This window comes from Mchenga conophoros, linkage group LG6 (genome assembly GCF_057382185.1).
Source record: "Mchenga conophoros isolate Kocher_MC1m ecotype Shallow Benthic linkage group LG6, M_conophoros_male_GT1.1, whole genome shotgun sequence".
Classification (NCBI taxonomy): Eukaryota; Metazoa; Chordata; class Actinopteri; order Cichliformes; family Cichlidae; genus Mchenga; species Mchenga conophoros.
In genome coordinates this window covers 5421401-5445204 of record NC_140531.1, presented here as the reverse complement: position 1 = coordinate 5445204, position 23804 = coordinate 5421401, and the positions used below count along the sequence as shown (strand labels likewise).

At 41.6% G+C, this 23804-nt stretch overlaps 1 protein-coding gene across 1 annotated transcript; it reads right to left on the bottom strand.

The window, feature by feature from the left end:
• Window positions 1–280: 280 nt before the first annotated feature.
• On the bottom strand, window positions 281–22994 carry slc22a7a (solute carrier family 22 member 7a). Its single transcript, XM_085275951.1, has 10 exons — window positions 22546–22994; window positions 16150–16253; window positions 7201–7355; window positions 5806–5974; window positions 5597–5720; window positions 4462–4571; window positions 4160–4374; window positions 3909–4017; window positions 3558–3764; window positions 281–1551 (listed from the first exon to the last, which is right to left on the bottom strand). The coding sequence occupies exons 1-10, from the start codon at window positions 22903–22905 to the stop codon at window positions 1470–1472; spliced, it is 1635 nt and encodes a 544-aa protein (XP_085132077.1). The 5' UTR covers window positions 22906–22994; the 3' UTR covers window positions 281–1469.
• Between the last annotated feature and the right edge of the window lie 810 nt (window positions 22995–23804).

The window sequence follows — 23804 nt, the reverse complement described above, 5'->3', positions numbered from 1 at the left end:
CCCAATTTTGCTTTAAGTTATAAAGTTATTTTGTTATTTACATATGGCCTAATAATGATCCTTATTGCTGTTTTAGAGAGGAGCGGTGCTTCAAAGGATAGTTGCAGATTTCTGTCAGAATCTGCAGATTATACAGTACAAATAAAATTTTCACGTTTCTCCAACGTTGTCTTCCCAACAGTTTCACTGGATGGCCAGGAAGCCTTCACGGTGTCTTCTTGGGCGCTTATACATTTTATGTTTTATATAAAAATCAAGATATGGACCTGTGTGTCGGTGCTCATGAACAACTGTTTTTTATTGCTCACAGGATATCCAGCACAAACATGATTTATAGAATATGATACGACTTTAAACAGACTATAAAGTGTTTAACTTGTTTTTAACCTGTTTTAGCAAGCTCATGGTCCGAATGCTTTCTTGTGCCAACAATATCTGCTTTGCCCAAAACATTAACAAGAGGAGTCTACAGACAGTCTCATTCAACATGATAATTACATTTACTTTGATTAGATTTTTGATCAGAAAACAGTCAACTGTTAGCAAAATCACATATAGATAAACTGTTTTAGCACTGATTATCACTTTAAAAGGTTGGATGTTAAACTCTTTTACCCTCTCTCTGATGTAATTAGAGGTAAGCTCATTACATCTTCAATTTCTTTCAATCCCACCTCTCCCAACAGTAGAAACTATTGGTGGAATGTCATATGTGGTAGATCACTATTGATGAAACACTACTAGAAAAGATTCAGATCCAGTTTTTTTGTTTGTTTGTTTTTGAATTAATTATACCCATTCTGTGAAAATAAAAGAGTCTGTTTGAAAGAGAGTGCCTCAGAGTTTGTTGATATTTCTAGCCTGTGTGTATCCGTTCTAAAGAGCACCTCTTCCATATAATGGAGTGCAGACAATAAAAAAACATATACACTCAGGACAATAAGAGGAGACGCACCAGGTGGAACACACAGCTGTAACTAGAAACATGATGAGAAAGGGGAAGTAAACACAACAAGAGTCACAGAAAGCCACAGTTACTGGGGGGAAAAAAACAGGAAGATGCGACTGAACGAGAAACAAGGGTTAACTTAACATAGAGGACCAGACAGGGGAACATGGAAAGCAAAAGACAAGTGCAGATGAGACTGTGGTACCAGGGAACACAGAACAAACCAGGAAAGACAACCTCAGACAAGTGTTTGTTATTAACATTAGGCACATTGAAAGCTGAGTATGAGTAGCGGTTGGTTGACAGTTTTGAAATTAGACTTCAAGGCTTGAAACAATAAAATGACAAATGATGCTTCATGCTATATTGTACTGAACAGTCCTAACTGAAACAATATGAGGTCAAAATGAAGATCAGAACAGAATAGTCACTAGTCTGTAAACTCCCAATAGTGAGCAATAATTCATGTGTTAATGAACCAGAACCATCAAAAAGAAAGTCTTCTCTGGCCAGCAGCTGATCAGTCTTCTTTCGATGCTGCTGCCTCTGTACAGTTTACAAGCTCAATCTCTGCATCTTCCTTTGCATCGTCCTGCATGTGTCTACATAGAAAAGAAAAACAGATAAAAACAGTCATTTTTTTCTCTCATTTGTTAAGAGTAAAATAAAGCATCAGTAATTTAAGACAGCAACATTGACATGACTTTTCCATGTTTTACTTTTCTTAACAAAATCCAGTACTTGTCAAGAACAAAATATAATAAAAGGGCACCAAGTTCAGTTCCTTGGAATTGTCATTCTGAATGCCTATTGTTACGGGTTCAGATATTGAGGGTGAGCACAAAAACAATAATGGTCCAGAAGAGCTTCGATCAAACAATGATTTTAATGAACACACGCGTGGGGAGATGAACACTGCCCGGAGACAGCATCGATCTCCGCCCAATAATACACAAACGGTTGTTTTATACCATCAGGGTTTGGTTTATGACGCCCCCTCATGCGTCAAACAGATACAATTCACATACAATAATATTGACGACTTTCGACATATATGGAAAGAGCCTTCACTCCGTCTCGAGGCCAGGTGCCGACTCTCACTTATCTCCTGCAGCATACTTTTGCAGCTACAGGCATTTGCAAACTGTTATTCGAACTCCTAGCCTAAACATGAGCCCAACTGTTGTCTGTGTGTGTATGTCGACCTGCAACGCACTCAGCCTCACCCCGCCCATTGGCGCTTCTAACCTTTTCCCAGACAGAAGCTCTCAGTGGTATGTGTAATAATCTTAACTAAAAGTACGTGTGATCTATTGAATAAATGTTTTACCAAAATGCCCCTACTCAAGGCTTAATAAAAGAATGTAAAATATGAGTTGTGTAAGCGTGTTCTTTCCATAGCTCAACATCCCTTACACCATGTATTGTCTGATCATAGCGCCAAACAAAGTTCACGACCTTCAACTACCTGACTGAGCTTCAATTCTTTAAATAAACACAGAAATGCAAAGTGTATATAAAATGATTACAACTACACCTGTAATGAAAAGGTTAGTACGTGATTATGATAACACCAGTAATACAAATTATAACATAATGCCAACAGCTTCAATCAATGTTTTTGATGAGAATAAGAATTAATGCAATGGTTAATGATAATGGTTATGAATAGTAGCAGTAAAATATTTCCCTGATCTCCACACTATCAACCTTATTGCTGATTGATTCCACTTGCACTTGTATTACAATCAACTGATTTCAGTTTGTGTGCCAGAGGAGGAAAATAGTGGCACAGTCTGCAAGGTGGATATTCTGACCCCACTCTGATTTCTTTTGCATAAAGAACAAGAGCGCTGCTGCTCTAGGACAGCTTCCACTCTTTGCAAGCGCTTGCACAGACAGCATACTAACACTAAGCTAGACAAGAACCCAAAGTGATGATAAAGCTGAGTGACCCCATCCCAGAAGCCAGACCCTGAACTTCAACAGGGAACAATCTGATGAGCAGTCAGGCTGCAGCCTCTGTTTTTAATTGTTCATGTTTCTAAAGTAGGATAACTGTTGTGATTGCTTTGAATCACAGCCAATAAGAACCCAATGAGAATCGATAAGGAGTTGGATTCCTAAGTGATATCGATAACAGAAACAAAGTGCTAATTTCTTATCTTATTCCCATCCCTACTGAATATCTTGACAGTGAGGCAGGTTTGGTCTGTTTGTTGGTATGTGTTCACAGTTTATGTCTATGGTGAGCTATTCCTGCTCTGCACTGGGGCAGGGATAGCTCAGTAGGTAGAGTGGTAGCCCCATGATCGGAAGGTCGGGGGTTCAACTCCACTGAACGGCTACCCTGAGGTACCCCTGAGCAAGTTACCGTCCCTACACACTGCTCCCCGGGCGCTGCATTGGTGGCTGCCCACTGCTTCACTGGGTGAATGGGTTAAATGCAGAGGAACTATTTCCCTATGGGGACTAACACATACACATTACATTACATAGCAATAAAGTACTTCCAGGATACAGATACTTTGAGATTAAATTTAACTTATGACTCATGTTTGAATGTTACTCTCTGATTTGCTTTTTTGCTGTCTTGTCTATACCGTACCTTCCCTCTTCAACATCAACAATGTTTTCAGGCAGACGGACATTGAGTGTCTCGGGGAGCAGGAAGACCAAGCTGCCGCTGATAATTCCAGTGCCAGCAAAGATCAGAGGGGGCAGAAGATGCCAGACATCATTCAGCAGCATGATCAGTGGAGCCAGGGAACTCCCAATCCGACAGATACACGAGGTGTAACCTATACCACATTGCCTGCCCAACAACACAACCAGGAACTATGGTTTTAATGCTGCATCACAAAGTACATTTACTGCATAAAATTTGTAACTAAAAGAGCATTATTTCTGCGCACTTGATGTTAAATGGTGATGCTTCAGAACCCTCAAGGGGTTATACCTGAGGACAGTTGGGTAGAGTTCAGCCGAATAAAGGAATGCGGTGGTGAAAGCTGCCTCAGAGAAACCTTTTGCCACAACAGCAATGCATGTACGAAGCACAGAGAACTCTGAGCAAGAAACAGATCAAAGATGTGTAAGGTATCAGAAACCTTGGAGTGGATTTATGAAGCTAACTAAAACTAACTAAATAAAGAAAGGTCTGCAAGTCTCATTTACTTTAAGTGTAAATAGGGCGGGAAGTTATTTAACCTAGAGGAATGAATGTGTTTATTCCAATCAGAGATCCTGTTATGATTAGAAACCACGCCTGGCCATTTCGTCGACCAATCCAGTCCAAGATGAAGAAGGCGAAGACTTTGGCAGGAACTTCAATGGCACCATAGATGAAATGAGTGAGGTAGATATTGACTCCAAAACCTGAGATCTTGAAACTAATCCCATAGTACAGGAAAGCAACAGCAAACCTGGAGGTTCAGCAACACAAAATGAAACACACAAATACATGAAATGACAACAGTAGCAAGTAGTGCTTTCGAAGAATGACTTGATACCAGAAGAATCCAGAGACAAGTGTGATCTTCCTCAGCTTAGGTGTTTTGACCAAATCCAGATAGGAGTGGTTCTTCTCAGCCACCTCAGAAACCGTCACCTTCACCAGAACCTGCAGTACGGAAAAGTAAAAATATGTATTTTAAAAAGTGCAGTCAGCTGCTCACTTATTTCCCAAGGGGTCACCACAGTAGATGGATTGATATGTTTGAATTGGCACAGATTTGATGCCAGATACCCCTTGGATGAAACACTCAGCTTGTGACCTTCTGGTGCTGAGCGTGTCTATTCTTGTTCTTGAATTAGAGATCTTTTGCAAGAAAAGCAAATCCATTAACTATTGAATTCAATTCTATTTTCTTTTAATTCAGGTTTATTTGGCTTGCCTTGAGGCACCTGCTGATGTGATTTGACACCATTTTATTAAAATTAATTGAATAACAACAATAGTAATTGCAATATTAATTGAGCTACTCTTTAAAGTTTTTGGACCATTTCAAGTTGCTATGCATCAATACAACTGTTAATAATATGTATGATAAAATCCATAGTACATATGCAAAATTGCCAAAAAAATAAACCTGGTACAATAAACCAAAAAAGTTTTTTTGTTTTGTTTTGTTTTTTTGTTTTTTTCGTCTGGACTTGCTTCACCTGCGCCGTCGCCGCTTCCCTAACGGCTGGCAACCTGGATTGTCTCATTACTGCTACTGGCTCTGCTGTCAGCCTCCAGAACTGCTCTGCCGCCAGCGCTGGCTCCACAGTTGGCCTCCTGAACTATTTTTCCATGCAGTCAGCCTCCTAAAATGTTTTGGCCTGAAATCCTGTGCTGTCAACGTCCAGGACGGGCCCTTGAACTGCTCTGTTTTGCACTTGTGCCGTCAAACCTCCAGGCGAGCCCTCTGAACTGTTTCTGGAGTTCCAGTGCCTTTTGTGAACTTTTTGTTTTGGACAATTGCACTAAGGTGTAAAGCTTGATTGTAGGTTAAAAATGGTTTGGGGGGATTGAAAGCTTGATTAACAGACATCAACATCCTGATGCTTTTTCCAGTGTAAAAGCAATCGTATTTGAAATGCTACTCTAAACCTTATATAGCTGTAGATGTTAATTTTGCACACAAGTAACATTAGCTTCACCTCACTATCCAGTTTGGATATGTATTCATTCTTCCCATTGACTTTAGCACACTGAATCAGATACTTCTTGGCTTCCTCTACTCTCCCATTAGCCAGCAACCACCGGGCTGATTCAGGAAGCCACCTGAAGTGAGGCAGAAGAAACTGGATTTTAAAAACACACAGACAATAACATGTTTTCTGTTAGTATTGAAATGGAAACTCCTTACCACCAGGGAATGATGGCAGTAATGCAGGGCACTGTCACTGCTAAAGTCAAATGCCTCCAGTCTCGTATAAAGTAGGCCAGGAGGGCCAGAAACATGTTCCCAACACTCCAAGATAAACTCATAACAGTACCAGCAAAGGTACGGTGCTTTATATCTGTCCATTCAATACCTGAGGAGGAAGTAAAAGAAAGTGTCTGAGGTCATGTTTCAACATGAATATCTCAAAAACTATTAAAGATAAAAGCCTGAAATTTTACTTGTCTTTGTTACATCAAATAATGTCTCACTAATGAATAGTTAAAATATTTAAAAAAAGAAAATAATCTAGCAGTCCTGCAAAGTCCCACGTTTGATCACACACTAATAAAAAAAACGTAACATTGCAAAAGACAAATACTGACAATGTCTGAAAAATATATAGTTATACTTTGCAGAAATGCAAGAGAAAATGTAGAATATGTTTTTAAATTTGATGCCTTCAGTGAGAATCTACAATGTAAATAATGATGAAAATGAAGTAAAAACATTAAATGAGATGGTGTGGGTAAACACATTTAATTATTTTTCTACATTTTTGCAGGCGCTGTAGGAGTTTTACAATGCCCATGTCATGTCCGCTCGCTGCTTTCGCAGAATCGCGTTCGGAACAGGTTGTAGTCACTGGGTGCAAAGTCCAGACTATAGGGTGGGTAGGCGGGCGATGAACTTCCAACCGAAGTCTTGCAGGAGAGTGACAGTTTGACGGGCGACGTGTGGACGCGCGGTGTTATGGAGAATGCTTATGCACAGTGTGCGCAGTGCGGGCATTGCGCAACTGTGTTTTCGGACCGAAAGGGGATATTGTTGGTGACTTTCTGCCTGTTGGGACCACAAGAAATGCTGACAGGTACTGTGAAACACTGGAAAAAACTCAGAGGGGCATTTCAGAACTAGAAAAGAGGAATGGTGAGCAAGGGCATATATATCACATCTTTCTGGCTGACAAACCTGTGAATTACACAGTATGCCAGAGCTACTCCCAACCTAACGTGGACTTTGTAGGTCTCCGACTAAAAGCAGGCTAATATTGCTCTCATCACTCACCCACCAGTGCCAAAAGACACCTTCTGCATAATAGAACACAAAAAGCATTTGCAGACTGCCGTTACATTTCTCTCTCTTTAGACCACTAACGATCAAATCAATGCATAATGATGAAACATATTTTTGAAGGAAAGAAAGAGTTGATATGATTTAAAAAGTTATATTTTTATGAAGAATAATATCCAATAAACAAAAAACATTGCACAACACTTCACAGCAGGTTTTACACTGATTAAAGGGGTACTGTAGAAATGTATTTAAGTGAAATTTAAGTGAATGGACATTAGACTTTGTGTTTCATAAATTTCTTACCGAGGACCACACCAATGATTGACATCCCACTGAGGGCTGCACCACAGACTGCTCTGGAGATTGCAAACATAGTGTAGGAAGTGGAGAAGGCAGAAGTGGCTCCTAATGTCGTGGAGGCAATGAAAGACACCAGAATCATTGACTTACGACCAAACCTGCAACATACAAATTTTAGCAATGAGTTTCAACTGTATTAGATGAGCTAGAACTGCAGGATAATTTCTGGGTTTTTTTACATTCCAAGGACATTTTCGTTTTTTTGCATTAAAGGTCATGTAATGAGATTAAACACATTAGCATGGCACTAAATGGACCTTACAGTTGCAGCAATGCGGCTTATAATGTCACTTGTTAGGCGTGTCTTCTGTAGATCAAGAAATTACTTAATTAGTTGAAAAAAATCAATAGACCATGAAATATGACAAATGTGACTCTGTAGAAAATGAATGGACAGATGGATGAATGGATGGAGTCCCTATGATATCAGCCAGATTTTACTGATTGTGTGGCACCAAAAATGATTCTAAAAAATTAATCGCATCACACAAAATATGAGCTCTGTGTGTGTGTGTCTGTCTCATGTGACATGTTGAATAATCCCAAAATGTTAGTTACCTAATAAGTCCATGTCAGTGATTACAAAAACAGTCTCCACATGACTTTTTTTTACTTAAGTACAATCTGGACCTACCCCCAAGCCCCTCCACATCTCCCTTCCACTTCCTAACATAAGCAGACATGCTTGTTTTTCTTATCAGTGCAGTAGCAGCTGACTTTGTCTGAACAAAGGCTGGTTGTAATAATGAGTCACAGGACAACAATGACGTAGTGCAATGCCTTGCTTAGATGAAGAAATATCTGTGTCAATCTAATTGTTATAAAGCCATAATTTTAACTAAACTAATTACAGCTGAATTAAATGGTCTGGGAAGGCATATCCATAGAGGGACACATAGACCTCTACCGGTTAGGCAAAGGCAACCTGACTGCCATTAGATATCAGGATGAAATCATTGTTAGACCCTATACTGGTACAGTGGATCCTAGGTTCCTCCTAGTGTATGACAATGGCCGAATGTGGTAAGAGTATACAGTTCCTAGAGGAACTGATACCACTCTCCGCCACACTCGCCTGATGTAAATCCAACAGAACACCTCTGGAATATTATGTTTCAGTCCTTCCAATGCTGCCAGGTTGTACCTCAGACTGTCTTAGGAGTGCCCTGGTCCAGGTCTGGGCGATGATCCTGCATGACAGCATCTGTCATCTCATGAGGAACATGCACCGTGCATGCATACTTGTACTACTGAGTACTATTTTGCATTGCTGCAAAATAAATTTGGTAAAATGGAATAGTCCGCTGCATCATTTTTTCCACTTTGATTTTTGGGATATCTTTGAATTCAGCTGTATGTAGGTTGATCATTTTCATTCCCATTAAACATTGGGGCATGCTTTCATTTCCAACATATTACCCAATCCATATCTGTTTAGATATCGAACACATTTTTTTCCCAAATGAAATCTGCCCCATTCATTTTTTTGAGCAGTGTAGTACTTTTTCACTGTCTGTGGCACAGTTCACTATATCTGATTCAGCAGCTCCGTGTTTTATTACCTTGTTAAGTATCAACCTTTTTGAATATGGTTGCTCAATTTATTATAGTAGTAGTATGACTCTTCCTACTATTTGGACATTTTTAAAACTGTGGCAGGGAACCCATTCAGTTGTTTACACTCAAGAATAGCTCTTGGCTCTGCATCACTCAGAACGTCTCTACATGGAAAGACCACTATATTTCACAAAGGTAAAAGAAGGACTTCAGGCTGCAGAGCTTAAGTGAAGGGTCAGGAGCAGAAGAGACGGTAAACCATTTGTTATTATGTGAAATGTTTCAGTTTTAAGTTTTATTTGTCATATATGGATAACATCACTACCGTGCCTACTATTATACCGTGACAAGTACCATGACAAACAGTACTGTGTCTACTGTCTGCCCCAGGTGAACCAGGGTTAGGTGGATCAGGGCTTGCATGCAGCCCAGGTATAGAGTAGGTCTCTACCGGAGAAGGAAGGTGTTGGTGCTCAGCAGCTGGCTGGGCTGGGGAAGCCTCATGGAACCTCCTCCTTGGAGTTGGAAATAGTTGACTTCCTGCCGCGTGCCAGCTGCGCTGCCAAGTGATCGTCTGACTGGGTTACAGCAATCTCGAGGGCCTCGCGGCCAGGAGGGCGGGGTTGGTCTGCTATCACCAGCTGGCCATCCACTCAACAAACCTTTCTCGTACTACCACGTCCAGCAGTCACACTTCTCCTGGTGTGGGGCCTGGCTGCACCCACCTGCCTGCAACATCATGCAGCCCCTAGCGAGGGGCATGTCTCCCGGGAGGGCGGGTAGAAACACCCGCCCTCTCACATCATCTATAACTGACTGAGACAGGACTCTCTTCCAGACACTAAACCAAGGCACAATGTACATTTCAAATTCCTTTAATTTTAAATATGTTTATATTAGAGATGGACCGATCCGATATTACGTATCGGTATCGGTCCGATACTGACCTAAATTACTGGATCGGATATCGGAGAAAAATAAAAAATGTAATCCGATCCATTAAATATCACGAAAGCACCTCACAAAACTTGCAACACGCCGTAACTCACCTCAGAACGTCGGAGCAGTATGCATCACGTGATAGAGCGGCTGTGGCATGCGGGACCTGTCGGTGGTCTGGATAGCATTTGGAGCTTCGCTAGCAACCTGGCATTTCATCTCCGACAAAGTTATCCCCGAGAGAAGTAAAGCAAGTGTGTAAGTCCATCTCTGAATGTTTGTAAAGCATTCCCACGTTAAGCTTAACGAGCGACTGCCTCTCGCTCTCGGGCTGCTACTTCAATCGTGAAACTGCTAATAATCAGCTGATCGGCTTTTCTGTTGCGAGTCTGTCTCTTGTTTGTTTTTGGTCCACTTTGCACCAGAAAGAGCAAACCAGCGGCTGAACAACAGCAGCACGTTTAAGCTTGATAAGCTGTTGTTAGAATTTATTTAATATTACTTTCTACTCGAGGATCTTTTTCTACGTAGCTGACGGCTGGTAACTGTGCAGGGGCGGATCTAGCAAAGTTTAGCCAGGGGGGCCGATAGGGCATTAACTGGGAAAAGGGGGCACAAAGACATACTTTTCTTTCTTATTCTCATTTAAAATGTCTAGCTTTTAATAAATAATTATCTGACACCCAAAGTTTTAATTTGATGTAAAATGAATAGAAGTCCATTACTGTATATAGTGACTATTAAGTCTAATATATATACCCTAGTAAGCTATAGTACATTTTCCTTTGGGAAGGTACCATCTGTGCAGTCTGCAATTTTGTTGAAGAAAGATGTTGAATCTATTTAATATTTCTTGAAAAATAATTGATTTCTGTGCATTTTTTTTCACACTGCATCAAATTAAGGTTGATTACGTTGATTAAGCATCATGAGGTGGAGCGTGAGGGGTGGTTCCCTATTTTTTATTTATTTATTTTTGTTGTTGCTGGGAGTTGGAACCCTATTAGTTAGGTTGCTTAATATTTACGCTAAGTACTCTTTAAAATACCAGAATAGGGAGGATGGTGTAGGTCTAAGTTTATTAGATTGATCAGTATTGCTGAACTATGAAATATTTTTTTTGTATACAGGTATAACAGAATAGCTTTAGTGTAGTTGTTGTTTTAAACTTGAGTATGAACTTGCAGACTTGCAAAATGCAGCAAGATATTTTAAAAAACAGTTTTGTTGATTAAAAAACACTATATCGGATTCATATCGGTATCGGCAGATATCCAAATTTATGATATCGGTATCGGTATCGGACATAAAAAAGTGGTATCGTGCCATCTCTAGTTTATATTGTCTATCCTGTAAAATAGTCAGATGTCTATTCATATTAATGTACAGAATTCACCTGCTTGCTGCTACTACTGCACATTCACCCAATGTATATACTATATATATATATATATATATATATATATATATATATATATGATCAATATCAGGAAGAAGGAACACGAGAAGCTGGAGAAATACCAAGGGCTCAGAGAAGAGCTCGAGAGGATGTGGAGGGTGAAGGTAACGGTGGTCCCCGTGGTAATCGGAGCACTAGGTGCGGTGACTCCCAAGCTAGGCGAGTGGCTCCAGCAGATCCCGGGAACAACATCGGAGATCTCTGTCCAGAAGAGCGCAGTCCTGGGAACAGCTAAGATACTGCGCAGGACCCTCAAGCTCCCAGGCCTCTGGTAGAGGACCCGAGCTTGAAGGATAAAACCGCCCGCATGGGCGTGCTGGGTGTTTATATATATATATATATATATATATATATATATATATATATAATGTTCTTCCTCTACACCCCCCCCCCCCCATTTTTGCACATGTCGAGGAGCGTGTCAGGTTACATTTCACTGTGTGTTATACTTGTATAACTATTCGTGTGACAAATACAGAATCTTGAACCTTGAACCCTGTCTGATCCTCCCGGAAGCAGCGGCGATGGCCCTCCGGGGAGAGATCCAGTCAGCCCAAGATTGCCCTAACCATGACAGGGAGGCTAACGGTGTGTTCACACCGAACGCGATGGACGCGAATAAAACGCCCCTAATTTGACGCGTGTACATTCGCGTCTCAACGCGTGTCCAAGAAAAATCCATCGCGTGTCAAAATTTGACGCGCGTGAACCGGAAATGTGGGAGGAATGTGGGAGGGAGTTGTGCCAGACCGGTATCTTTGCAAGATGGCAGCTATCGAGCTAGCGCTTGAAGAGAGAGTCTCCCTTCTCTATGTACTGTGGAGAGCAGAGCAGCAGCGTAAAAGTACACATAATACTGATTTTGAACAATTTTGTCCAGGTTCCTTGTCACCGGGGACTCCTTCAGGACCATCGCATTCAGTTTCAGAGTCGGTGTGTCCACGGTGAGCGAGATCACCCCCCAGGCAGCGACGTCCATCTGGGACTGTCTAGTGGACGACTTCATGGCTGTGCCTTCACCTGGAGACTGGCGGTCCATCACAGAGGGATTCCAGGAGCGCTGGAACTTTCCTCTGTGCTGTGCAGCTCTGGATGGGAAGCACATCCAGACAAAGGCACCCCATATATCATATAGGAGACGCACACATTGATATACACTAAATATTCATTTCATTTCTTTTTTGTGGTGCCCAAATTGATGCACCTGCTTGATTTTGTTTAAACAATTATTGCACACTTTCTGTAAATCCAGTAAACTTCTTTTCACTTCTCAAATATCACTGTGTGTGTCTCCTGTATGATATTTAACTGACATTTTTTATTGTAACAACCAACGATTTATACAGGAAAATAATGTCTATTAACAAGGTTGCCCAAACTTTTGCATCCCACTGTATTAGTATATTTTGTCATTAGTATAATATGAAATAAATTCTACATGTGTCAAGTCGTGTGCCAACATTTGCTGTGTAGTAGAACTGAGACATTAGTCATTATAAACATTTATTTGAAATAATATTAAAAGTCTCAAACAGAAAAACATTAAACATAAATATATAAAATATAAGAATTTACAGAGAGACAGGAATAAAAAGGACCCAGCTGCTCTCCAGAGCAGGAACAAGGCTGAGGAGGAAATGCTCCATTGGAGACTGGTGTGGCCTCTTCAGGGACTCCAGGATGGCCAGCTCCACCGCCGATGGACCGTCCTGGGACCCGTCCCTCATCTGCCTCGGAGCCGTCCTCCTCTGTGGGCCTGTAAAAAAGCACAGAACACAAAGAAATGAGAAGGCTGCTACTAGATTTTAATTTCAACATTGAAAAAAAAAAGAAAACAATAACAGGATATAATCAGATTGGTTGTAGATATTTAGTAAAGGTGATCACAAGGGAATCCCACCGACTAAAAAGGTATCAGTGCTTGCTGTACATATCTGTGGGTGCAGCAGCAGGAGCTCAGGGACTGGGGATGCTCTGCTGCAGAATCAGTTGGTTCTATCAATATAGTATTAAATGTTAACAGGTTGGATATAATAATCGTAGAGTAGACAGTGGTCCCTCATTTATTGCAGGGGTTCTCAGAATAACTAGCCCCTGGTCACAGTTCTCACAATTGATTCTCAAAGTGCAAACCTTTGTAGATTGCAAAACGTAAAAGTATTATTATGCCGCGGTTTGTCTTCATCTGCCCGCCACTTTCGTGCGCCTTTTTCCCTCACGGTGCAGGTGTCTATTTCCGAATGAGGGTCTTAGTTATGGGTGTTTTTGTGCTGTTTTTTCTATTGGACGCGATGGTTATCAAAACCAAACGTGATAAATTTGGCAAGCGCAGGAGACACGGCACGGAGCAGATTTGTCAATCAGGCTGCAGAATGCAATGCTGTACTGTGCAATAAAAAATCAGCGAAAAAGCAAAGCAGTGACGGATGAACAGCGGGACCACTGTATGCTGTTTATTAATAAACAATAAAATATATTCCTAAATGACAACATGCATAAAAGCAGAACGGTATTTGTACGTCAGTGGGAAAATAGCGGTGGCTTGCTAGCTTTTGTGCGGCTTCCCCGGGTCAGTGAAAACTTTCAAAAGAGAAATGAATGAACTTACCAGGTTGCCCGATCTCTTTACACATCTTCCTCCAAGCTCGGCCTTTTTTATTCCTGTCTCAGTACTGAAAGCAGCTGGTGTCGTACAGCTCCGAGTTGTTTGCTACCGCATTGATTAGCCTTCCCCTCCATTGAAGTATGAAAGGCTTTGGCTGGATCTGCCCCTTTGACCTAGGTAACAGCCACGTCACCAGGCTCCTGATTGGTTGTCGCGGCGCGATTTGACGCTGGAGTTCAGATTTTTCCAACTCGAGCGGTAGACGCGAAACGCGCGTATGCACAAAATGCAACACAAAAACTCACGCGCGTGGTTTTATTCGCGAGTCAAACGCGCCAGACGCGCTACACTGACGCGCGTTTCACGCGTTTTCGCGTTTTCGCGACGCAAATCTGCTTCCGAATTTTCGCGGGACCCGCAATCGCGCGTCAACGCGCCTTTCCATTGACTTTACATGTAAACCTGACGCTCTATTCGCGTCCATCGCGTTCGGTGTGAACACGGCTACCTGGACCTCCCCTAACAGCAGTGTCAAGGCCCATTCCTTGCCCAGTTATGGGCACACCTCTCACTTTGGTTTAGAAAATCTCAACTAAAGCCTCTGAATCGTCGCTTTCCTCTATTTGGTGGAGCACCACTGGCAGGAGCCAGAGTGACCAAAAAGGTTTGATGAAACCGTTTGCATCTGCCTGAACCTGCAGTTTCTTTAGCTGTTCACTATGCACAGCCACCTGCTCCTGGTGCATCACCGCCAAATCTTCCACCATCTGCATTTCAGCTGCCCTCTTCAGCTCGCACGCACCACACAGCTTTCTCCTCTGGGCATTGTCAGCTACTGAAATAGGGAACCCAACCCCTCCCCTGTAGCTGAGCCACAAAACACCCCGCCACACTGCCTCTGGGACCAAGCCCCAGGTAATGCTTGAGTCCTCCCCCTCGTCCCAAGTCTTTGCTTCCTCCCTCTGTCAGTGGGATTAAAGAGGTCCTCAAAGTGTTCCTTCCACCGCCTTCCACAGTATCCTCAGTTGAAGTCAGCGACACTCCACTCGCACTGTACACATTGTTGGTAGAGCAACTCTTTAACCTTCTGAGCTGTGTTCCGCTTGGCCTGCTGGTGCCTATCAGCTGCCTCTGAAGTCCTACAGGCTAACCAAGCCTGATACGACTGGTTCTTCTGCCTGATTGCTCCCTGCACCACAATAACATTACCTTAATTTTATTGCACAAAAGGATGAGAGGGCGATGATAAAGTGGAGACTACTCCAGGACAGAAATAACTGCCTTACACTGTTAACACAACTTCGGCTCTTCACAAGCACCTGCACAGACAGCATGCTAACGCCAAGAATCCAGAGTGATGTTAAAGCTGAGTAAATGCTGAGCCCAGCCCAGCACTGTGATAAAGTGAGCCGTCATTTGCCATGAAGCCGCTGCTGAACTTAAACAGGTAACAAACTGATGAGCAGTCAGGCTACAGCCTCTGTTTTTACATGTTCATGTGTCCAAAGTAGAAACACTGTGGTGATTGCTTTGAAGTGTCTTTGTGCTGGTTTTCATGTTTTGTTGGGCTGTCGGCTTTGTGTTCATACCTAAATACAAAGAGAAAGATGTGTGTTGGGATTTGTGTTGATGTGTGGGGCTGTAGCTTGTTGTTTTTTTTATTGTTAAATAGTATTTATGAGACATTGTGTTGCAGATCATTTTACAGAGAAACATGAAAGCAACTTAACAAGTAGTATAACGTATGTCTGGGTGTAATGTACGGCATTACTTTTAAGAATTTTTTTTAACATGCATAATAACATTTTTACTTTACTTATCAATAAGGGAATCAATAAAGAATTGAATCGATAAGTGATATCGATAATGGAATCAGAATCGCTAAGTTCTCATCCCTACCAACCACCTTGTGGCCATAGCTCAGTGCAGAAGCCCCAGCAATAGAAGTGCTGATCATGGCCCACCGAGGCCTCAGCCGGGCATTCCCAGTGCACCCTCACTATACATTTGGGTGCGCCAGGTTTTGGTTAGCACCCTTCCCCACCACCTGATCGAACTCACCAATAGGCGGTGGTCAGTTGACAGCTCAGCCCCTCTCTTCCCTGGACTGTCTACAACATACTGCTACAGATCTGATGATACGCTTTGAAACCACCGACTGGGATATATTCTACATTTTTGCTTGTTGTTTGTATGTTATTTACATTGCTTTTCTTAAAGCATGTTGATACTTCTTTCTCAGACATAGACTGTATAAATTCACCTGCAGTTTGGATTACAGGGCCAGATGATCCTGAGGGTTTAAAATAACAATGAATACTGAAGAACTCACTTGTCAGAAAGCTGTCCAAACATAATGGCTCCACATGTGACCCCAAGAAAGAAATAAGTAGCCAGAGCTTGATTCAGGTGTTTGTTGTCGCACACCAGATCCCACTGCAGAGATACAACATACAACAGGCAGTTAACAAGCAGATAAAAAACTGAGGTTGTGATCACAGAATGACAGGTTAAGTACCTTTGATTATGGCAGCAATGACACCAAGAGAATTACATTTATCTGTCAAGAGACTATATTCATTTCTGTTTCTTCAGTAGTACACTGTTGTAAATTCCTTTTTTTTTTTTTTTTGCTCAAACAATTATTTGCGTATATAACATTAGAGGTAATTCCTTAGCCTCTCCTGGAAATTTATTTAGCACTTCCTCACATCTGATCAAATTCCTGCCACAAGCACAAGGCTGACAACTTGGAAAAATGAAAAAAAAAAAAAAGTTTTTCAAATAATTCATTATGGTGGGGCGTGGTCTGTGGTGCCCGCATCCTTAATCACGTCCGCCGAGTTAAAACACGGGGACTCAGGTGTTGGTGTGTGCTGTGGTGTGATGTGAGCTAAATAAATGGCTCATGAGTACGATCTGTGGTCCCACGGTGCCTTAATTCTACCACACTGGTGCCGAAACCCAGGAGGTGACACGGTGGGTCCTTACCGGAGCCAGGGAAGGGAGGAGCTGGCCCAGATGCTGGCTGAAATGGCGGCCACAGTCGTCGGAGGCACGCCACAGACAGGAAGAGCTACGGGACCAGGCTGGGCGCCACCTGGGGCGAATTGCGGAGCTGGCAACGCTGCTCCAGGCGTGGTCGACACCACTGCTGCCAACCTGGTGGTGGGGAAGCGGTGGAGGAGCTGTGTGGGGAACCTCGGCAGCCGGAGGCGGGGCATGAGGCGCGCGGGGGTCCGGCCGGATGGCTCCCCGGCCACGATTGGGCAATGGGGGTATGTGGTGGGGCGTGGTCTGCGGTGCTGTGCAGGGAGGTCGGACGCATCCTTAATCACGCCTTGCCGAGCTAAAACACGGGGACTCAGGGGTTGGTGTGTGTTATGGTGTGATGTGAGCTAAATAAATGGCTCATAAGTACAATCTGTGGTCCCGCCATGCCTTAATTCCATCACATTCATATAGATTGATAGATAGATATACTGGTAACACTACACGCCTTTAGAACTTCAGACTCGGGGTTCTCCTGGCCAGGGCATCTGTATACCATAAGGGTCCCTAGGCTAAACCACCCATGCAAACCAAACCTACCTCAGATATGCGTAAGAGACAGATAATTGAAGCCACTGGCTTGATCGTCACTCGGATTAACAAGTTCTGCGTCAGTTGTTGAGGAACCAGGAAACACTGATGAGAAGTCGACTACTGGAACAAGAAGCCTTAAAATGGGCAAGACATGACAACAGCGCATAAAACCCCAGTGGAAGCGTTTACATGAAGAAGATGTGGGACCTATGGAATCTTCAATATCCAGCATTTAGAGGGACTGCGAAACAACTAGTAGCTCAGTGTTCAAAAATTTCAATAGAACTGCTATCACAGCTGGAGATCAATGAGGTACAACACAAATGCTATGGCAAGGGGGAACCAAGATGTCAGGTCAGATACCCATCCGAGATTAGGTACCAAGCCCCAAGAATGACAGAAGGAGCGTTGAGTGCGACATCCAAGAAAGAGTCTCTAATATGAGAAGGTGAACAGCACCAGGCACCAACATTATTCATGCCTACTGGCTGAAGAAGCTGCCTGCTCTCTATGAGCGTCTGGCAGCACAAATCAACCTGCTGGTAGTCAATGAGAGACACCCAGAATGGTCAACTGAAGGCCGAACAGTGCTGATCCCCAAGAATCCCCAGAAGGGACCGGTCCTATCCAACTAGCAGCCAAAGAAATAATAAGGGATAATAAGCTGGCCAAAGGAGAAGAGCCACTGATATCAAGACAGTGAAGCACCTGACCATGCATGGAGGGTTTCACTGCAAGTCCAGCACCCTGAGACTGTACGCTAAGCAGAAGGAGGGCAAGGACTGGTGAGTGTCAGAACCATTGTCCAGGAGGAGACAACAAGCATCCATGAGTCCCTGAGAAAATCCAGCACATAACAGCAGGGGGCAAGATGCTTACAGACAGGGAACACGATTACCAAGTGGCCAGCATAGTACACAGAAACATCTGTGCTGAGAAGGCCTGGAGTCCCTAGATCAAAATCGGACACGCCCCTTGGGGTGGTTGACAGTGACCGAGCCAAGATCCTGTGGGAATTCCAGTTACAGACAGACAAACTGGTGATGGCTAACCAACCAGACAGACTAGTGGTGGATAGACAGAGGTAGACTGCCGTTGTGATAGATGTAGCTATACCGAGCAATAGCAACATCAAGAGCAAGGAACACGAGAAGTTGGAGAAGTACCAAGGGCTGAGAGAAGAACTTGAGAGGATGTGGAAGGTGAAGGTAACAGTGGTCCCAGTGGTAATCAGAGCACTCAGTACAGTGACCCCCAAGCAAGGCGAGTGTAACCAGCAGATCCCAGGAACAACAACTGGGATATCTGTCCAGAAGAGCGCAATCCTAAGAACAGCAAAGATGCTGTGCAGGACCCTCAAGCTCCCAGGCCTCTGGTACAAGACCTGAGCTTGGAGGATAGACCGTCCAAAGGGGCGAGAGGGGAACTTTATATATATTCTGTTCTAAATTAGTATTTTTCATCTCACAGTCTTAAGTACTAATCAAGGTTCAGGTCCAATCACAGTACAGAAACAACTCTTCCTAAAATCATCAATAACCTAAAGATCAACAGTGAGAGTTTCACTTTTAGGTCTGTTTGATCTTACAGCTGCTGTTAACAACTGTTGATCATAAAATTATATTTCAAAGGCTCCAAGACTCAGTTGGTTTGGGGGTCAGGTTCTTTATTGGCTTTCATCTTATCTAAATACAGAAGTGTTTGTTTCAGTTTTACATTACAAAATTTAGTCAGCTCCTCAAGGTCAGGCATTGGTCCATTAATCCCCCTTTTTTCCCCGTCTGTCTTTTTATGTCATAAAAATAGATGTGTGGCAGTGGTAGAGAGTGGCCCAAATTCAAAACTCAGCATAGATAATGAAAGTCAACTGGCAGCTGGCAGCAACAAAAATGATAATAATAAAAAAAACAACAAGAGGCAAAACAGACTGATAGAACACACCATGAGAGAGGATGCAACATTTTTACACCATGACACCAAGACAAGTTCCTCATTTGTGTACAAATGTTAGTTGCAATGATGATGTTAACTGCTGGATGTCTTGAAACATTTTAGAACTGAATATTGACAAGACAGAAATATTTGTTGCATTCAAAATGCAACACAGATAATCCTTAATGGTATGTTTAAATTTGATATCACCGCAGAGTTTAAGTCACTTCATTGCCTCTCAGTACAATATAGAATTACTTTTAAAATCCTGTTAGTGACTGACTTGCACACTTTTTATAGTTTAGTCAGACGTCTCAGGTCATGAGGTGCAGATCTCCAGAATTAGGTTTCCAAAATCAGATTTAGGTGTGCTGAAGGTGCCTTAAGCTATTGTGGTCCTGTTCTTTTGGAACAAGCTGCCTGCAGGCATGAGCTCAGTTACAACTGTGCACATATTCAGAAACAGACTCAAAATGTTTTTTATTGAACCAGGCTTACACTTCATACGTGCTGTTGATTTGCTTTGGGGTTTTTTGTTTTGTTTTTCTGCTTCCATTGCATTAAGGCACTGTAAACCTACAGAGGTTTTATGTTTTTGTCTTCTATGTTCAGTACATTGAACTTACATGTAATGAAATGTGTTAAGTAAATAAAATAGGCATTGCCATTGCTAAATGGGCCTACTTGACACTGGCTAAGGAAACCCAAGGGTGAACCTGGGTTCCTATTAGCTTGAAGTAAATAGGAAGTCAGCAGTGGCTCATAAAAACCACTCATTACATCTCTGAAAACCAGCAGAAGAAAAACTACAGATATTAGCTTAAGCAGAAGTATAGATATTCTTCACTTAAGTAGAAAACTGAGATACTCTCAGCTTCTTTACTCAAGTAAAAGCATGAAAGTACAGTATAATAGTATAAAAGTGTAAGCATAAATAGGAAGTGGTTATTTCTACCAGCTAAATTAATGTCATGCCATATTAATTTTCAGTTCAATTCAATTAAATGTCATTTATATGGCCCCGAACAACAGTTGCCACAAGGCAATTTATATTGTTAGGTAAAAACCCTACACTAGTACAAAGAAAAGCTATATGTGTGTGTGTGTGTGTGTGTGTGTGTGTGTATAGCTTTTCTTTATTTATTTGTAGCAGAGATAAATATTTATTGTTCCCTATATTGTAGACAGGTGATTTTGCCTCCACACCTAAATACAAATAAATAGAAATGTTAACAGTTTAGTATAGTGCTACACAGCAAATTCAAAAGTGTTAAATTTTTTGGTGTTAATAGTCTCCTTGCAAAAGTAGAGTTAATTTTACTCTAAGCAGAGTCACATTCTTTTAATGTAACTCTGAGGTGTAAAATGATAGTAGTTAAAATCGAGTGTTAAAAATGAGTGTTTCTCTGTCAAATCTGGAGGTGTTACAATGGAAACATTAACTCTTGACCTCTTAACTCTGAACTCCTAGAGGGGCTATGACACCAACAGAGTAAATTCACAGACTCCGCCCCCAGCACGGCTCCAATCGAAGCTGAAGTGAAGCCGTTTCAGAACATTTTGCTCTACATATTTGAGTTGTTTGCCATGCTTGGTAAGTCATTTTTTTCAAAGATTGTTTCAATTGTTATTAGCTTTTACTTCTGTGGCTCTTTGGAGTTGAGACAAAGCTGTGTGAAAGGCATTAGCCATGTTGCTCGCTGATAGCATAATATTCTGTTTTAGCTAGCTGAAAGGTATTGTTTGCGGGCAAATACCACAGCCTTGAAAAAAAGCTTGCATGTGAATTTTCAGTCAAACTTTTGGTCAAATACACCTAAAACAATGTCTAGAATGTGAAATGTTGGTGTAATGGTGCTACTTGAAGCCTGAAAACGATCGCCCATAAAAAAAAAACGAGCAAACAGCAGTAGCAGACGTCCTGACTGGGTTCTACGTTAGCATTTAGATCCCTCCAGAGTTTTGTGCACACGGTTTAGGTAAAAATGAAAAAGGTTGAGGTTTTACATTTAGTTCAGTATTACCTGTTGCCTGTGTCCTTGTCTTTTGGGAAAATACTTTACACAAGTAATGGCTCAAAGAGGATTCCTTTTTTTTTTTTTTTTACTGGGCTGCAATTGTTTACTGGATTATTTGTGCCATTAATTAGTGTCAACTAATTTTTATTCGATCTCCGCACAGGATATGCTTGTGAAGATGGAATATGGGGGAGAGCAGAAGTGCGTTGAAGTTCCACAAAGGGATGAATGAAGGACATGCATATTGTATTGAAGAAATAAGTGATGAGAATGCTGTTATTTGCATTTACCATGTCAGACCTTTTGATAAACAAAATTCTAATGAAAGTGAGAACATGTATACTGTTACATCTTTCAGAAAATGTTTTGAAATTGGGGTGCACAGTTCAGAATAAATGTTTTTCAAAAACCATTGCATCTTTTTAGTAAATGTTTATTTCCAAAAGAAATTTCTAGAAGTTCAGAACAGTAAAATTCCCGCTTTTTAGAATGAATTAGAAGATAACTCTTACGTAGTTAAACTAAAATACTCTTTGAGAGTTAATATATAAACTCTTAACACCAAGTGTTAAATTATCAACTCCAGACAGATTTGGTGTTTAACACTAAATCAGAGTTAACGTACCAACTCTCCAAAAAGAGTTAAATTAACACTCTCTGGTGTGGACCCATATAGACACTTTAATAGTGTTGAAATCAAATCCGACAGTGTTAATTTGGACATGCTGGATTTGCTGTGTATGAATGATGCATAAATTCACTATCTGGGACACTATACGTTCAGTTTGAATTGATGCCCAGGAGGGGCACAGTGGTGCAAAATGATTAATGTTTCCTTTCAAATGTGTTAATCTAACAATAATAAGACTGGATCATTACTGGTTCTATTCAGACATCATTAATTTGATTTTAGTGAGATTTGGTCAATCATAACCAACAGCTATTGTGTTATCAGTAATGTTTTGTCTCTCTTTGTTGATTAAGTTTGAATGGAAACAGACTCTGGATAAATCAGTAACTTTGTTCTATGAATGCTCAGTAATATAATGCAGTGAGTTGTTATGAAGTGCAGCGTGTAGAGAAAAAAATCAATGTTTTCCTTCTTATTAGTAGAAGTTTTTCTTAGTAGAGATTTTCTTGTGCTAATCATTTGCGATAAAATACTCTAACAGAGCTTAGATTTTCATCCTTACCTCTGTGGCAGTTGTAGAAAGAAACTGTGACTGGTCGTAGACCCATCCATGTGGACAAGGTGCAGACTGGTTTCCTTGGCTGATGTTAAAGGCTGGAAGGGGACTGTAAATCCTGCAAGAGCTAAAGGAGCCATCGTCCTGGCGGGGAATCCTAAGGGAAAGCACCTCAGAGTCCCAACTGTCCTTCTCATTTTCTTGTGTACTCTGAAGGGAACAGCGGTGAGATGGTATGACTGAGATGAAGTTGTGCAGGAGAAAGTGGAGTGGAAGGATGGCACGGGGAAGACACAAGATAAGCAGGACCAGGAACTGGAACTTGGAGAACCCACCAACATTATCCAAGATCTCCTCAAACCTCATGATGGTGAGACAGAAGGGCTGAGGGTTTGTGTCTCCAGAGTTCTCAAATCAATGTGTTATTCTTTGCTTTCCATCTAATGCCGTGTCTCTCTCTCGTGTGGTGATGAAGCACAGAGAGAGCTTTTTTAAGAGTGTGTGTGCGTGTGTGTGTTTGTGTGTGTGTGTGTGTGTGTGTGTGTGTGTGTGTGTGTGTGTGTGTGTGTGTGTGTGTGTGTGTGTGTGATGTCACATGTAAAATCATTCACTGTTGCAGGGAGAAGAAGCAAGTCTTGCTATTGGAAAAAAAGAAAAAAACTTTGTTAACATTAGAATACCTTTAAATTAGGTTCATGTGAAGTTATATTTAGGTTAAGGATAATGCACACTTAGGGGCCAAGTTTATGTTCATGTATGTTGTATGTTTAGCTTATTGTAAGTTTAGGTAAAGATTAGTTTCTGTTTTATGTGATGTCAGAGTCAAAGTTAGAATAAGATGGCTCTGATTTTCTCTGCATTGAATAAATGTTACTGCATATTACTGCAAGAATAAATGAATCACACTGATCTGAGCCCTATACCATGACGCAAGTTCAACATATCCAGTTCACTTACCCAAACATTGGCAATCAGGATAAGCAGTCACATGAAGCTGGTTATCAACAGTTTCCCCAGCGTGTTCACATCAAATGGCTGGCATTGGGTGCATCTGACCAATCACAAAGGAACCTTTCACAGATCATATGACTCTTCTTCCACAGCAAAGTTTTCCTTATTAGTGACAGCTAATGCATCAAATGGTACCAAAATTCGCTAAACATCATAGAAATATGCCAGTCAAATGCAACACTGTTGAAAAGAAAAACTAATTAAAATGCCATAGAAAATCTTTTAGTTGATCTGGTGATTTAGTGCATACAATA

What these genes read in the sequence shown, in the direction of transcription:
- slc22a7a (XM_085275951.1), bottom strand. Translation starts at nt 22,905, where the DNA reads ATGAGGTTTGAGGAGATCTTGGATAATGTTGGTGGGTTCTCCAAGTTC. An exon ending in TTTGGACAGCTTTCTGACAA is followed by an intron (nt 7,356 to 16,149) that starts GTGAGTTCTTCA and finishes TGTATGTTGCAG; the next exon opens with GTTTGGTCGTAAGTCAATGA. An exon ending in AATCATTGGTGTGGTCCTCG is followed by an intron (nt 5,975 to 7,200) that starts GTAAGAAATTTA and finishes CTTCCTCCTCAG; the next exon opens with GTATTGAATGGACAGATATA.